Source organism: Bombina bombina, chromosome 4, assembly GCF_027579735.1.
Source record: "Bombina bombina isolate aBomBom1 chromosome 4, aBomBom1.pri, whole genome shotgun sequence".
Lineage (NCBI taxonomy): Eukaryota > Metazoa > Chordata > Amphibia > Anura > Bombinatoridae > Bombina > Bombina bombina.
This window is the reverse complement of record NC_069502.1, coordinates 36,950,933-36,969,468: the sequence shown is the minus strand read 5'-3', so window position 1 is coordinate 36,969,468 and position 18,536 is coordinate 36,950,933. Positions and strand designations below refer to the sequence as shown.

The 18,536-nt window shown below is 41.3% G+C and overlaps 1 protein-coding gene across 1 annotated transcript in view; it reads left to right on the top strand.

Moving 5' to 3' along the window:
• The first annotated feature begins 9,666 nt into the window (after positions 1–9,666).
• Positions 9,667–18,536, top strand: part of TMEM214 (transmembrane protein 214) — a 65,845-nt gene continuing 56,975 nt past the window's right edge. The window contains exons 1-3 of the mRNA XM_053709461.1: positions 9,667–9,834; positions 13,464–13,678; positions 15,503–15,653. Of these exons, the coding sequence (XP_053565436.1) occupies positions 9,711–9,834; positions 13,464–13,678; positions 15,503–15,653 (490 nt within the window). The 5' untranslated portion in view covers positions 9,667–9,710. The remainder of the gene's footprint in view (positions 9,835–13,463; positions 13,679–15,502; positions 15,654–18,536) is intronic.

Genomic DNA, 18,536 nt, shown 5'->3' with positions numbered 1-18,536 from the left:
AAGATTGGTGCAGAGACCTGCGGGGATCTGGCGAAACAGGCAGTGATATCCCTACCTAGCTCTGAGGTCATAGAAATTGTTTGGAATCCGCAGCCCAATATGCGGTTGCCTCATAATACCCAAAAAGAAATGAAACTCCTTGCGCCAGGGTGGCGGAATTCAAGATATTTGGGGACCCAATGTGGTAGCATGCTTCCTGCCCCATATATGCAAAACGGCCTTTTCCCTATCAACGTATGCATGCCTTTCTGTGTGACAGGAGCTTTCAAAGTTGGAGTCGGCTGTCAGAGATGTGGAGTGGGTTAACCAGACCGTGCAGGCGCTTGGTCTTAGCGCTTCCACGAGCTCTTATAAGGCCTACCTAGAATCAGGTATAGAGTGACTGTGGCTAGACACAGAGACTAAACTTTATTTGCCCTATATAGTGGCTATAGCTACTTCCATGATGGCTTTTATTCCTGCTTATGACAACAGACAACCACAGCATCCCTGCACTCTTCCGGTTCTATTTCTATTCCGATACCTGTTTATTTAAATGGCACTCCTGTCCACAGAGGGAATCCACTATGAGGACTATGTGGACTACAGCTTTAAGTTCACAGCGGAGTTTAAGCTATCATGGCTAAGAGGACTGCTACTTTTTCTTTAAGTTTCCCCATTTCTTTAGCTCGCACTAAATTAATTTGCCTGGTTTAGCTCCTCCTTAGGAAGTATCACTGTTTATATATCAGAGACTCCTAGCACAAGCTCATTGGTTTTGCGTATATAATTTTGTACCACATCAGGCTTGTTCAGAGCAATTTTATGATATGTTCTTACAGCACACACTGCCCATAACATCTGTTCACCGATGCCTTGTGAATTATTGTGTCTGTTTAAGGCCCTTTCACTGGTATGTGTGTAAGTACAGATCCTTAATGTTTGCTAATGTGAATGACGTTCATTATATTGTCTGGAATAGACCAATGGTTCTGTTAGCATATAGCTCAGTGTGGGGTTGTATCTTCATGTAAAATTTAAACTTCCCCTAGTTTAGTAGCAAGCACTGTAAACATAACATCTGTTTTGTAGTAGTTAAAATGGACACAAAAGTTTGTCTGTTAGACCTATATAGTCATTCTATATGCTCAGCTCACTGTACATGATGTTGATTAATGATTATTTTGCACAATATCTTGGGTCCAAGAGTGGCCTGGTTTGTTATTTTATTTCTTCCCCAAAGTCCCCCAGTATGTCATTCCCTTACTCCAGGGGGTCCAAGAGAGGCCTCTATATATTTCAGGGGATGTTACTCCATCTAATGTTTCACTTTATTTTTAGGGGAAACACCTTAAAAGAAAAAATGAGGTTCACTTATTTACTTGTCTTCTTAGGCATAATTTGTATAACTGCAATGGCATAGCATATGGGGACTACGTTTATGCTGGTGCTTTTTGTTTCTGGATATGCTTGGAACTATGTGATGTAAATTGCCTGATGTTTCTGTTTTACAACCTCAATAAAAATGTGTTTAAAAAAAAAATTAGACGCATTACAGTGATGCATTACTGGTCTTATCAATACAAGTGTAGCTTAAAACAAATAGTGAAACCATGCAAGGCACAACTCCATTACCTGCTAGCATAAAATTAGACGCATTACAGTGATGCATTTTGGTTTTAACAGACACTTTTTTACAATAGACTTGTATTAAAAAAAATAATGATTCTGTCATCACTATAGCAACAGCATATGCACATATGCTGTTTATGTCTTATACACAAAGATTTAAACATGGCACCTTTTTAAAGAAAGGGCCCTGTTGAATATTGCCCCCATTTATTTCATACAAGATGCCACTGTCTCTCTGAGCAGGGTGGTGTCTGATTGCTGGTGCATGGGGTGCATACAGCGTATGTAATTGAAACACTAATAGCTTCTAAATACATACAAAGAATAATGTGGTTTAGCTTAGAAATGATCGTTTAGACAAAGGGCCAGGTGTTCTATTGGCCATGTGGACAGGGTTCTAAACTTGAATCTGTATGTCCTCTATTTGTATGTAACAAAATTTACCGAGTGTGTACTGCCACCCTCTTCCCGCAGGGAAGGGCCTGTCAATCACCCCAAGCAAGCGTGCTCAGGGTGATTTCTCTCTGTCAACTCAGAGGTGACGGAGATTGTAAAAAGCAGCGGCTATCACACTACTTAAAGGGACATGAAACCCACATTTTTTCTTTCATGATTTAGAAAGAGAATGCAATTTTAAACATTTTTCTAATTTACTTCTATAATCTAATTTGTTTTATTATCTTGATATTCTTTGCTGAAAAGCATATCTAGATATGCTCAGTAGCTGCTGATTGGTTGCTGCACATAGAAGCCTCGTGTGATTGGCTCACCCATGTGCATTGCTTTTTCTACAACTAAGGATATCTAAAAAATTAAGCAAAATAAATAATATAAGTGAATTGTAATGTTGTTTAAATTTGTATTCTCTATCTGAATCATGAAAGAAAGATTTTGGGTTTAGTGGCCCTTTAAAGGAACATTCCGGTCAAAATGTAAATGCACATAGATAAATTACATATTTGAATAGAAACAAATTTGCAATATAGATGTATTGGCAAAAATTATTCTAGTAAAAGTTATCACTGTTTTAGTGTTAACATTTTTCTATGCATGTGCACGTGACGCATAGCTAGATAGTGTCACTGCACCGGCAATTTAAATACTGCAGCTGTTTAGATCATCAGAGGGGCTGGTATCATGTCAGCACTTAACAAATTGAGTCATTACCAGATGTTAAATGCACCTTAGACTCTCTGAGCAAGTGCTGTGTTTAAAATGCTGGTGCACGGTGCATACTTAAATACACTTTTGAAACAGCTATAGCTTTTATTAGAAGCATATTTGCTAACGCATGTATATTACAAAAATGCTTCTATTCAAGACTACAATGAATCCATGTAAAGTAAATTTTTGGCTGGAATGTCCCTTTAATAAATGGAGCCCTTAAAGGGACAGTCTAGTCAAAATGCAATTGTAAACAACTTTCCAATTTACTTCTATTATCTAATTTGCTCAATTCTTTAGATATCCTTTGTTGAAGAAATAGCAATGCATATGTGTGAGCCAATCACACAAGGCCTTTATGTGCAGCAACCAATCAGCAGCTACTGAGCATATCTAGATATGCTTTTCAGCAAGTGATATCAAGAGAATGAAGCAAATTAGATAATAGAAGTAAATTAGAAAGTTGTTTAAAATTGGGTTTCATTTCCCTTTAAAGCCTGAAGAACTCCAGGGTTGTCTCATCCACTTGTCTTCTATTTAATGTGTAAATGTTAGCGGCTTCTATGGTCATTACAGAGAATTCACCACTTATAATCCCTATGCGTCATATTGATGAGGGGGCAAAATAACCTGCAGTCCCTGCTGCAGCTCTCCCAGCCCTTATAAATGTCCTGTTTTGCTGAGGACCACCTGACCATGCCCTGATTTGCTTACTATCTGCCCTGCTTCACTCTGTCTGTTCTGGAGGAATCTTTTAAGGTTTGAAGTTTAATAGGGCATATTAGTATAATAAAAAGTTATAATTCTGTACTAAAACGCCACTGAAATACCTACCTTATAACACCTTTCAGTTACTATAAGAGATGGGACAATAAACAGCTGTATAAGCAAGCTGTATATGGGCAACATGTTTTGCAGTATGTGATTTAGCTCTGTCCCTATCCCTATACAGGACATGACCACTAGGGGGCAAGATGTCCTTTAGCAGTATGTGATTTAGCTCTGTCCCTATCCCTATACAGGACATGACCACTAGGGGGCCAATGTCCTTTAGCAGTATGTGATCTAGCTCTGTCACTTTGAACAGGCTAATTCCCATCCCTATACAGGACATGACCACTAGGGGGCAAGATGTCCTTTAGCAGTATGGGATCTAGCTCTGTTACTTTGAACAGGCTAATTCCCATCCCTATACAGGACATGACCACTAGGGGGCAAGATGTCCTTTAGCAGTATGTGATCTAGCTCTGTCACCTTGAACAGGCTAATTCCCATCCCTATACAGGACATGACCACTAGGGGGCAAGATGTCCTTTAGCAGTATGGGATCTAGCTCTGTCACTTTGAACAGGCTAATTCCCATCCCTATACAGGACATGACCACTAGGGAGCAAGATGTCCTTTAGCAGTATGGGATCTATCTTTGTCACTGTGAGCGGGCTAATTCCCATCCCTATACAGGACCTGACCACTAGGGGGCAAACATATCCTTTAGCAGTATGGAATCTATCTTTGTCACTGTGAGCTGGCTAATTCCCATCCCTATACAGGACATGACCACTAGGGGGCAAACATATCCTTTAGCAGTATGGGATCTATCTTTGTCACTGTGAGCGGGCTAATTCCCATCCCTATACAGGACCTGACCACTAGGGGGCAAACATATCCTTTAGCAGTATGGAATCTATCTTTGTCACTGTGAGCTGGCTAATTCCCATCCCTATACAGGACATGACCACTAGGGGGCAAACATATCCTTTAGCAGTATGGGATCTATCTTTGTCACTGTGAGCGGGCTAATTCCCATCCCTATACAGGACCTGACCACTAGGGGGCAAGATGTCCTTTAGCAGTATGGAATCTATCTTTGTCACTCTGAGCTGGCTAATTCCCATCCCTATACAGGACATGACCACTAGGGGGCAAACATATCCTTTAGCAGTATGGGATCTATCTTTGTTACTGTGAGCGGGCTAATTCCCATCCCTATACAGGACCTGACCACTAGGGGGCAAGATGTCCTTTAGCAGTATGGAATCTATCTTTGTCACTGTGAACAGGCTAATTCCCAACCCTATACAGGACATGACCATTAGGGGGCAAAAATATCCTTTAGCAGTATGTGATCTAGCTCTGTCAATTTGAACAGGCTAATCCCCATCCCTATACAGGACATGACCACTAGGGGGCCAATGTCCTTTAGCAGTATGTGATCTAGCTCTGTCACCTTGAACAGGCTAATTCCCATCCCTATACAGGACATGACCACTAGGGGGCCAATGTCCTTTAGCAGTATGTGATCTAGCTCTGTCACCTTGAACAGGCTAATTCCCATCCCTATACAGGACATGACCACTAGGGGGCAAAAATATCCTTTAGCAGTATGGGATCTATCTTTGTCACCTTGAACAGGCTAATTCCCATCCCTATACAGGACATGACCACTAGGGGGCAAAAATATCATTTAGCAGTATGGGATCTATCTTTGTCACTGTGAGCGGGCTAATTCCCATCCCTATACAGGACATGACCACTAGGGGGCAAAATATCCTTTAGCTGTATGGGATCTATCTTTTTCACTGTGAGCGGGCTAATTCCCATCACTATACAGGACATGACCACTAGGGGGCAAGATGTCCTTTAGCAGTATGTGATCTAGCTCTGTCACCTTGAACAGGCTAATTCCCATCCCTATACAGGACATGGCCACTAGGGGGCAAGATGTCCTTTAGCAGTATGGAATCTATCTTTGTCACTGTGAGCGGGCTAATTCCCATCCCTATACAGGACATGACCACTAGGGGGCAAAATATCCTTTAGCTGTATGGGATCTATCTTTTTCACTGTGAGCGGGCTAATTCCCATCACTATACAGGACATGACCACTAGGGGGCAAGATGTCCTTTAGCAGTATGGAATCTATCTTTGTCACTGTGAGCGGGCTAATTCCCATCCCTATACAGGACCTGACCACTAGGGGGCAAGATGTCCTTTAGCAGTATGGAATCTATCTTTGTCACTGTGAGCTGGCTAATTCCCATCCCTATACAGGACATGACCACTAGGGGGCAAACATATCCTTTAGCAGTATGGGATCTATCTTTGTCACTGTGAGCGGGCTAATTCCCATCCCTATACAGGACCTGACCACTAGGGGGCAAGATGTCCTTTAGCAGTATGGAATCTATCTTTGTCACTGTGAACAGGCTAATTCCCAACCCTATACAGGACATGACCATTAGGGGGCAAAAATATCCTTTAGCAGTATGTGATCTAGCTCTGTCAATTTGAACAGGCTAATTCCCATCCCAATACAGGACATGACCACTAGGGGGCCAATGTCCTTTAGCAGTATGTGATCTAGCTCTGTCACCTTGAACAGGCTAATTCCCATCCCTATACAGGACATGACCACTAGGGGGCCAATGTCCTTTAGCAGTATGTGATCTAGCTCTGTCACCTTGAACAGGCTAATTCCCATCCCTATACAGGACATGACCACTAGGGGGCAAAAATATCCTTTAGCAGTATGGGATCTATCTTTGTCACTGTGAACAGGCTAATTCCCATCACTATACAGGACATGACCACTAGGGGGCCAATGTCCTTTAGCAGTATGTGATCTAGCTCTGTCACCTTGAACAGGCTAATTCCCATCCCTATACAGGACATGACCACTAGGGGGCAAAAATATCATTTAGCAGTATGGGATCTATCTTTGTCACTGTGAGCGGGCTAATTCCCATCCCTATACAGGACATGACCACTAGGGGGCAAAATATCCTTTAGCTGTATGGGATCTATCTTTTTCACTGTGAGCGGGCCAATTCCCATCACTATACAGGACATGACCACTAGGGGGCAAGATGTCCTTTAGCAGTATGTGATCTAGCTCTGTCACCTTGAACAGGCTAATTCCCATCCCTATACAGGACATGACCACTAGGGGGCAAGATGTCCTTTAGCAGTATGGAATCTATCTTTGTCACTGTGAGCGGGCTAATTCCCATCCCTATACAGGACCTGACCACTAGGGGGCAAGATGTCCTTTAGCAGTATGGGATCTATCTTTGTCACTGTGAGCGGGCTAATTCCCATCCCTATACCGGACATGACCACTAGGGGGCAAGATGTCCTTTAGCAGTATGGGATCTATCTTTGTCACTGTGAGCGGGCTAATTCCCATCCCTATACAGGACATGACCACTAGGGGGCAAAATATCCTTTAGCTGTATGGGATCTATCTTTTTCACTGTGAGCGGGCTAATTCCCATCACTATACAGGACATGACCACTAGGGGGCAAGATGTCCTTTAGCAGTATGTGATCTAGCTCTGTCACCTTGAACAGGCTAATTCCCATCCCTATACAGGACATGGCCACTAGGGGGCAAGATGTCCTTTAGCAGTATGGAATCTATCTTTGTCACTGTGAGCGGGCTAATTCCCATCCCTATACAGGACATGACCACTAGGGGGCAACATATCCTTTAGCTGTATGGGATCTATCTTTTTCACTGTGAGCGGGCTAATTCCCATCACTATACAGGACATGACCACTAGGGGGCAAGATGTCCTTTAGCAGTATGGAATCTATCTTTGTCACTGTGAGCGGGCTAATTCCCATCCCTATACAGGACCTGACCACTAGGGGGCAAGATGTCCTTTAGCAGTATGGAATCTATCTTTGTCACTGTGAGCTGGCTAATTCCCATCCCTATACAGGACATGACCACTAGGGGGCAAACATATCCTTTAGCAGTATGGGATCTATCTTTGTCACTGTGAGCGGGCTAATTCCCATCCCTATACAGGACCTGACCACTAGGGGGCAAGATGTCCTTTAGCAGTATGGAATCTATCTTTGTCACTGTGAACAGGCTAATTCCCAACCCTATACAGGACATGACCATTAGGGGGCAAAAATATCCTTTAGCAGTATGTGATCTAGCTCTGTCAATTTGAACAGGCTAATTCCCATCCCTATACAGGACATGACCACTAGGGGGCCAATGTCCTTTAGCAGTATGTGATCTAGCTCTGTCACCTTGAACAGGCTAATTCCCATCCCTATACAGGACATGACCACTAGGGGGCCAATGTCCTTTAGCAGTATGTGATCTAGCTCTGTCACCTTGAACAGGCTAATTCCCATCCCTATACAGGACATGACCACTAGGGGGCAAAAATATCATTTAGCAGTATGGGATCTATCTTTGTCACTGTGAGCGGGCTAATTCCCATCCCTATACAGGACATGACCACTAGGGGGCAAAATATCCTTTAGCTGTATGGGATCTATCTTTTTCACTGTGAGCGGGCCAATTCCCATCACTATACAGGACATGACCACTAGGGGGCAAGATGTCCTTTAGCAGTATGTGATCTAGCTCTGTCACCTTGAACAGGCTAATTCCCATCCCTATACAGGACATGACCACTAGGGGGCAAGATGTCCTTTAGCAGTATGGAATCTATCTTTGTCACTGTGAGCGGGCTAATTCCCATCCCTATACAGGACCTGACCACTAGGGGGCAAGATGTCCTTTAGCAGTATGGGATCTATCTTTGTCACTGTGAGCGGGCTAATTCCCATCCCTATACCGGACATGACCACTAGGGGGCAAGATGTCCTTTAGCAGTATGGGATCTATCTTTGTCACTGTGAGCGGGCTAATTCCCATCCCTATACCGGACATGACCACTAGGGGGCAAGATGTCCTTTAGCAGTATGGAATCTATCTTTGTCACTGTGAGCGGGCTAATTCCCATCCCTATACAGGACCTGACCACTAGGGGGCAAAATGTCCTTTAGCAGTATGGGATCTATCTTTGTCACTGTGAGCGGGCTAATTCCCATCCCTATACAGGACCTGACCACTAGGGGGCAAAATGTCCTTTAGCAGTATGGGATCTATCTTTGTCACTGTGAGCAGGCTAATTCCCATCCCTATACAGGACCTGACCACTAGGGGGCAAAATGTCCTTTAACAGTATGGGATCTATCTTTGTCACTGTGAGCAGGCTAATTCCCATCCCTATACAGGACCTGACCACTAGGGGGCAAAATGTCCTTTAACAGTATGGGATCTATCTTTGTCACTGTGAGCAGGCTAATTCCCATCCCTATACAGGACCTGACCACTAGGGGGCAAAATGTCCTTTAGCAGTATGTGATCTAGCTCTGTCACTATGAGCAGGCCAATTCCCATCCCTATACAGGACACGACCACTAGGGGGCAAAATGTCCTTTAGCTGTATGGGATTTAGCTTTTTCACACTGAGTGAGCTAAATCCCATTCTCAGAAAAGACAATGTCCTTTAGAGGGACAGAATCTAGTCTCAACCAAGGTGGCAACCCTATTCCAGTCTGTTATTCTAACTCAATCAGCATGACAGAGTGGTCTCCAGCCTTGTCCTCGTCAACTCTGACACCTGTGTTAACCAGAGAATCACTGACATGATGTCAACTGGTCCTTTTGTGGCCAAAGCTTCTGGCCAGGACTGTAGATGAACAGGAACAAATATTGTTTGATAATAATGAAACTTTAAAAGGCAACACAAGAGACAGTAACTATAATCTGTGCATAAAGCACAGCACCAGTCCAATCGTTATACATTTACCAGAAGGATTGATCGTTTTACCGCCAATAATTATTTTCCGCTATTTGCATAAATTATAAATAATTAAATTGACCCTACAAACTAAAGTCTGCAGCAAGAGTCTCCTTTACTGCAGTGTCGCGCTGTATCCGAGCGCAGACGTGTCTCTCTTGCGTGCCGTACACGAACAATCATGCGCAGGGTAGACAAAAGTCCAATCTTGTCCAATCCACACGTGCAACGTCATCACACAAGTCTGGGCGCTCGAAGCAAAATTGTGTGTCGTCGGAAGTGACGTAGCGGAAGAGAGCGCTGTCATTGCTTAGAGCAAATATGGCGTCCGGGGCATCCGATAACAAGTGGAAAGTGGTGACAAAAGGGAAGAAAAATGGGGACAAGAAAGGCGGAGAGAGGCGAGCTCTGGGGGAGAGCAACATCAGCCGGGCTGGCAGCGGTGGTACGTACGGGGAAGGCTGCTCTGTGTAACGCACGGTTGTGCAGACGTGTCGGTTAGTCGCCGGAGGCGGTTTTATAGATTCTGTTAACTGAATAAACGTTATGTAGCTCTAGTCTCATTTCTTCCGTGTGCTGCAGTCAGGTGAGCGGTAACCAGACTCTGATAAACCCTCACCTTCTACTTCTTGACTGTATTTATATACAAACACCTTGTTCCTAAACCGTGCGGTTAAATACATCTGTCAACCATATCATATTCATTAGCCACAAGCGTCACCAGCTGTCTTTATCCAGTACTGGGCGACCAGCAGGTGACCACATGCCTGTACAGCCTGTCACTCATATATGAGCACATCTCCCTGCAGGTAACAGTCATTAGATTAGACCCCATGCCTGTACAGCCTGTCATTCATATATGAGCACATCCCCCTGCAGGTAACAGTCATTAGATTAGACCCCATGCCTGTACAGCCTGTCATTCATATATGAGCACATCCCCCTGCAGGTAACAGTCATTAGATTAGACCCCATGCCTGTACAGCCTGTCATTCATATATGAGCACATCTCCCTGCAGGTAACAGTCATTAGATTAGACCCCATGCCTGTACAGCCTGTCATTCATATATGAGCACATCCCCCTGCAGGTAACAGTCATTAGATTAGACCCCATGCCTGTACAGCCTGTCATTCATATATGAGCACATCCCCCTGCAGGTAACAGTCATTAGATTAGACCCCATGCCTGTACAGCCTGTCATTCATATATGAGCACATCTCCCTGCAGGTAACAGTCATTAGATTAGACCCCATGCCTGTACAGCCTGTCATTCATATATGAGCACATCCCCCTGCAGGTAACAGTCATTAGATTAGACCCCATTCTTGTACAGCCTGTCACTCCTAAATGAGCACATCCCCTTGCAGATGACAGTCCTCCTTTTAGACCCCATGCCTGTACATCCTGTCACTCATATATGAGCACATCCCCCTGCAGCTGACAGTCATCAGGTTAGACCCCATGCCTGTACAGCCTGTCACTCATATATGAGCACATCACCCTGCAGGCGACAGTCATCAGATTAGACCCCATGTCTATACAGCCTGTCACTCATATATGAGCACATACCCCTGCAGCTGACAGTACTCAGATTAGACCCCATGCCTGTACAGCCTGTCACTCATATATGAGCACATCCCATTGTAAAACTGCCCTGATCAGAAGTCTCTGTAGTCTGTCTACTATATGCCATAATCAGACTACATGGTACTACAGGCCCTGCCAGTTAAGTGTGACAGCTTCAGAACTCATGTCATGCATTGTTAAATACTATTATAAAAAAGAACAATTTCATTTTGCACTTGTCTGCGATTGTTGGAGTTAAGAGGTCTGTCAGCTTGAGGCACATTAGTGGGGCTGCAAATCAGGATAGATGATTTGTTGGATTGTAACCAAATTCCTTGAACTAATAGTCTAACATACTTCCCTGGTATCTGTTGCGTGCATTTGAAATTCGTGTGATTCTCCTGACCTTATATTTATGTATTTTTATTTCACTTTAATAAACAGCCATAATGGCACCCCAGTAATTCCATTAATACTTTGCAATGACCTAAAACATTGAATGCATTTTTAATAAGATATATACCTAAACAAGATAACTTATCTTTCATTAAAAACCTTTTAAAAAGTGTTTGATTAGAGAAATATGCATGAACAACTTGGAATCTTCTCAGTCCGAATTTAGTGCGATTCCCTTATCATTGACTGAGCAAAGCAAAGGTAACTTGATTAACTTTGTTCAGAAAGTATATTTTGTGTTTTGTGTTTTTATACGACATAATGAGGCATTACTTTATGTAATAGTTTATCATTTGTAAGCTACTATGTGGTTTGTTATGCTGTGCACACACTTTTGTCAAATTACTTTTTTAAATCCCATCAGGGCACTAAACAGTACAACTTTATTAGGGATATTCATTTTAGAGGTTTTCACTTTAAGATCATTGATTTTCCAAGTAATGCCTTCAAATGCTATTAGGATATAGGGCTGCTTGCCAGTCATAGACTGGGGCAGCTGTCAGCTCTTACTGTGGGACTGACATCCACAGTCCTAGCACTAAATATAGCAAGTAGCTATGGCAGATGTTAGAGACTAGTTCATTTATGGAGTGTGGATATAGATTTCAATCCATTTTGTTGTCATTGATTTTCATAAGTATTCTATTTATAAATATTTCAGTTCATTCACTGCATGAGGGTTAAAGGGGCACTAAACTGTTGGGTACAACTGCAGTAGCAGTGTTTAAAGCTTTTCTCTGCATGTTTACATTGGGCGCTGCCATCTTGGTACACATGTATGGCTGCATCATGTGATCACAGATCAATGACATTGCTGTACCCTGCACCTTGTGTCCAGCTAGCACGTGTAATATAAAGCAGAAGTGTTACATTTTTGCAGTTTTTTTTAATAACAAATATAAAAAATATCTCCGGAATGAAATAGAGAAATGCAGTCACAGCAAGAAGTGTACAGCTCCCATTCTGTATTGTGCATTATACGGCTTATGAAGACGACGACAATATCACTGGTCTGTGAATGTGCAGCACTTCTGTCACAGGGTACAAGAATACTTAAAGGGACAGTCTACTTCAGAATGTTTTATTGTTTAAAAAGATAGATAATCCCTTTATTAACCATTCCCCAGCTTTGCATAACCAACACAGTTATATTAATATACATTTTACCTCTGTGATTACCTTGTATCTAAGCCTCTGCACACTGTCCCTTATCTCAGTTATATTATTTATTATACTTTTTACCTCTGTGATTACCTTGTATCTAAGCCTCTGCAGATTGCTCCCTTATTTCAGTTCTTTTGACAGACTTGTATTTTAGCCAATCAGTGCTGACTCCTAGGTAACACCACGTGCATGAGCACAATGTTATTTATATGGCACACATGAACTAACGTCCTCTAGCTATGAAAAATTGTCAAAATCCCCTTGAATAAGAGGTGGCCTTCAAGGGCTTAAAAATTAGCATATGAGCCTACCTAGGTTTATCTTTCAACAAAGAATACCATGAGAACAAATCAAATTTGATGATAAAAGTAAATTAGAAAGTTTTGTGTAAAATAGCATGCCCTATCTGAATCATTAAAGTTTAAATTCCTAAATGGCTGCACCCATTGTGAAGATTCAGAACGTCACTAACCAGCACTTGTGAAGGGTTAAAATTAGAGTACGACTTTGACAAGAGCTGCTGGCACAGGAGAAAAACCATAGCATTGTGAGTAGTAACCTTTGTATTGTAGTTGTACCCAGTAGTTTAATGTCCCTTTAATTGTTTATACAGCTACAGTCAACGGATTCCATTACAGGGTGAAATGTAGATGAACTAAACTGTTAGTAGCTATTAGGAACCCCAGATCCTGGCCTTTGTGTGTGCCCCAAGGACCAGGTTGGCAGCAGTTGTCACACTGCATAAAGGCTTCATATTGCTACATCCTCATGTGCTTGCCTGACCCTTTACCTTCTTATGAAACCGTCTCCTCTTGTTTGCTTACTAGTCTGGCATCTTCTCTGTGTAGTTGTTTCTTTGTAATGACTGATGTCCTTATGCTTTCAGTTCCTATTAAGACAACAAGCAGCGTCTATGAATTGGGCTTTGAGAAAATAATGAAAAAACAGAACAAAGAACAGGTCCCACCAACCAGTGCCCCGGAGCAGAATCAGCTGCAAAAAAAGCAGCAGAACAGTGGGAAAAACTCAAAGAAAACCTCCAATGGTGACGTCACTCACACTCAGGGGAAATTCCACACCTTGGAGGAAGCTCTGAAGGAAGTTAGTATGATCTGCTACACCTTGCATGGGGCTTGGCATAGTTTATACAGAGTTTGGGGGTAAATACCAAGACAGAATTGTTGTGCTTTATACAATTATCCATCTGGAACAAATTATTTTTCTCATAGATAACATTTTTTGTATCGGTCAAACTGATAGATGAGGAAATGAGTTTGAACTGTAAAGTTCTTTGTCTTTCTATACCTGTGTCCCTGTTTGCTTACTGTTTGCATGTTCGGTCTCATTCTTTTTCTCCTCTTCTTTCTGTTTTTGTTTTTTTTATTGTGACGTATCATGTGTGAGTGAGAAGCCTAAGTGTGACTACCAAGAATGTTGGAGCAGATTCTATTTAAAACTTAAAAGTTGTTGTCACTGGTTTCTACAATTCCTTTATTGATCTCTATGAAGATTTGTTTAGATAAATTCTGTAACCGGTTTGGAATTCTCCCTACCCCTTTGTCAGAGACTTTTATTTTTGTGTAAATCAAAACTGCTTTTAATGCATTTTGTGCTGTGCAAGAAACAGGTTCTAGTCATATCTGTGTCTCATGTTCTAATTCAGTTTTGTGAATGTGCTTTCTTTGTGCCGTTTATTTCACGGTTTCTTCCTTACTTAAAAATTAAAAATATTTATGTTAAGCTCTGTTTTATCTTTCTATTTGTCATCTTTGGGAAAGATTTATGCAGCTGCCTCAGGCTGTGAATACTAACTAGTAATTTATTAGCGTTAATAACTTAGAAGCAAACTGAAAGGGACAGTATACACTCATTTTCATATAACTGCATGTAATAGACACTACTATAAAGAATAAGATGCACAGATACTGATATAAAAATCCAGTATAAAACTGTTTAAAAACGTACTGAGAAGCTCTGTTTAGCTCCGTTGAAAAGGTAGCTGGAAAGCCCACTGCAAGTGGGAAATATCAGACACTTCCCCTCCCCCTTCTTTTGCATATGAAAAGACCCTTTACACAAACAGGAGCAAGCTGGAGACGGTAGCTGACGGTATTCACATAAAACTTTGGGGCCTGGTTAGGAGTCTGAAAATCAGAGCAATGTTATTTAAAAATAAGCAAAACCATACATTTAAAAAAAACAAAAAAACTTTATGGGCTTTATAAATAGATCATCTACAAAACATTTATGCAAAGAAAAAAAAGAGTGTATAATGTCCCTTTAACCAGAGTTTTATTATATTCTGTGTTTGGTCATTGGACTTGAGCTTAGTGGTTCATGGAAGGCTTTTTAGTTTTATTCTAGTTTTGATAGACTGTCTTTGTGTCATTTACTTATTTTCTTCCAATGTTTAATTTTACTCTAATAAAATTTGATTGATAAGTCTTTTTAATATTTTGAAATTTTGTGGGATTCACAGATGTTTCTAAAACATTTGAGACAACGCCAAGACTAGAAATGGGAGAGAAAAAAAACTAGCAATAAGCTTCAGATCTAGCCTTTGTGTCAGGTTTATGGATGTCCCTACTTGACTACAGGATGGCAAATAAAACAGACACTTGCAGTTCCTCACATTAGCCATTTAGTGCTAAAGCTGGTCACAGAGCAGGTCTTTACAAACTTGCGTTCTGACTTCTAACATAAAAAAAAATACCCTCTGGTGTATGGGTAACTCCATGGTACTCTGGATGGCTGCATTATTTGGAATGAATTTGTGAAGTGCATTTATCAAGTATTGAACCTCTCTTTACATTTTGCGGGAAGCAGATTCCTAGAGAGATTTACGCTATCCAGTTCTAGGTGCTGGTGGGTAACACTTTAATGTCTGCTTTATATAGATGAATATGTATGTTGTTCATTTTGCAGCTGAAACTGGCAGATCTACAGAGCGAGCTTGAGAAGAGCCAGGCCTTATTCAGTGAGACCCCCTCAGTCTGGATCAGAGACCTGGCAGGATACCTGAACTCCAAGTTGCAGACCCCCAAGAGTGAGCCTGTGCACACCCAGCATCCTCACGGTCAGTGTCTAGTGCCATCTCCATAGGAAATAAGAAGCGCAATGCTGTTCTGACAGAATCTTCTGCTTCAGAGTGTCATGCACTTCTTCAAGTTAAACATGATTGTATAGACAATGCACACTGGCTATAACTATATTCTTTGTTGGTTATGTCTTATGTGTGGATCAGCCACCTAGCAGAAGTGAGGGGCAGATGCAATTCAGGGAATCAGAATTGCCTGTAATATTCATAACACTGACTAATGACCTCTTTGTTACATATTTAATTCATATTTGTGACACCTGTCTTTAATGATCACATACTCCCTTCTCATTTTGTTAGTAAAATCTGAACTAAAATAAATCTAGGGGAGTGATTACATTATCTGTGTAGAGTGAGCTCACAGTCCTTACAAGTAAAGGCTTAAAGGGACAGTCTGCACCAGAATTTTTGTTTTAAAAGATAGATAATCCCTTTATTACCCATTCCCCAGTTTTGCATAACCAACACATTTATATTAATACTTTTTACCTCTGTGATTACCTTGTATCTAAGCCTCTGCAGACTGCCCCTTATTTCAATGCTTTTGACAGACTTGCATTTAGCCAATCGGTGCAGACTCCTATATAACTCCATGAGAGTGAGCACAATGTTATCTATATGACATACATGAACTAGTACTACTGTCTAACTGTAAAAAACTTTCAAAATGCTCTGAGCTAAGAGGTGGTTTTTAACGGTTTAGAAATCAGTTTGTGCCTACCTAGGTTTAGCTTTTTGAAAATACCACCAAGGGAACAAAGCAAATTTGATGATAAAAGTAAAATGGAAAGTTGTTTACAATTGTTTGCCCTATCTGAATCATGAAAGTTTAGTTTTGACTTTAATGTCCCTTTTTAAATGGACTTTATCTAGAATAGTCCCCAAGATGTCTCTACATTTTAATTCTTTTAGTTTGCTCAGCTTTTCTACTGATATGTCCTGCATGCTCACATTGAGTGCTTCCTCTGGCTATTCATTTTTATATATATATATATATTCCGGACAAATAGTCGCACTCTCAGGTCTTTTGGTGAAAATAGTAGATAATTTTAATGAAACGTTTTCGGGGTATTCCTCCCCATCATCAGCATAAACATACAGTGCATCAAACAAACTTAAATAGAGGCATATTACTCATCAAACTAATACAAAATACCTGTGTGTAAAAAATTTTTCTCAGTGTGGTGGCGCCAAACAGTGTGTGTGTGAACCGCATATTCTGCGTTCCACTGTGAGAACCGTAAGTGTTCAGTGCAGTGTTGTTTCCGGTATTCTCGGTTTTACAGAAAAATGTTTTCGCAAATAGACTTGCGGTGTTCAAATGTATTTAACCACAAGTGACTAAGTGTATCATAGTAATTCATTGTCTGTGCCATTGTTGACAGTGCATCTCATTCTTTGTGAGTTATTCGTATTACGTAAATCTATTTTACTGATGCATTGTCCACTACTCATAAACTCTTATATGTGCACATGTGTATTATCCTGATATTATTCCCTATTACCTTACATTACATCCCCCTGTTTGTTGTCTTACTAGTGTCCGTCTCGATCATTTGTATGAATGGTTCAATAGGACACGCTGTCATAATCTGGTTGGCATAGGAACCGTTTGTTATGCCGGTTCTACTTAGGCGGATTGATCTGTTTATTTCTCTTTACTATGTCATATAACCAGTATTGGCTACCTACGTGCCTTGCTATTGTCTTGGTACTTGCAAGGTTTTGTTGAGTTTATTCATTTATGTGTGTCTTTTGCATGTCCTAGAACATGCTTGTTAGGGGTATATGTAGGGACTAAAGAGTATTCTCTGACACTTGTTGTGTGTACTATCTGTGTATCATCCCTGTTATCGTTAGGGTGCTTCTAAGTTATCAATATGGACTATGTGTTTGATCCACACAAATAGACCTGGGTTACAGTGCAGTAATAAAAGCATCAAAAAATCTAACATAAATAAAAAATGAAAAGCAACCTAAACGCTGTTGCTACATTGTACACTTAGCATTAGTAATGTATAATTGGTTTCGATGTTGTTCTGAATTGTATCTATCCCTCTTGTGCCTGCATATTCCTTACGTATAATGTACACATCTTAGCTCTCTTATTGCATATTAAAGGAAGCTATTATTGCCCTATTAGTCCATATAGTTATTTTGTGTCACATTACTATATAGTAACTTCCATCCGTGATTCAATCTTTAGATTCATCATAGTTTGATAGTCCTAGTACAGTGTCCCTAGTTATTTGTATTAGCACAACCTGACACTGGGGTATATGGGGTGTATTCCTCAATTTTGGGGTTAATGTCATCTCTGACATGGTTGTATGTCCATGGTTCATAGATCTGTGGCTTTGTGGTATTCCTGTTGGTTGATTTCTCATATTCTGCACGTTGAGATTATCACCTTAGGTTGATGTGGATGGATGATCTCTAAGAAATTACTATGTATTTAAAGGAGGCTCAGTATTTTAAGACTGCATGAGAACTTATTGGCAATTGGCATTGATAGACCGAGTGCTGCTACATTGGAGGGGATCATTACCATGACTCCCCCAACAACAGGTAGTGCGCCCTGCACTAAATAGTCTACCCCCCAAGAGGCCTGACTCCCAGTGCATCGTCACATACTACTCGAGGTGTATTTGCCATGCCCCAGTGTGTGTCTCTGCTTAAATGAGCGCTTTAAAGTCTGGAGGTGAGTTTAACCCTCCTGGGGCTATAGTGCCCAATCTGTATATCCACTCCGCCTCTCTTCTAAGCAGGGCCTTGTTTCTATCACCTCCCCTATCGAGGGGGGGGATATGATCAATCAGGATATACCTGATAGTGGACACCTGGTGTCTCATATTGGCGCAA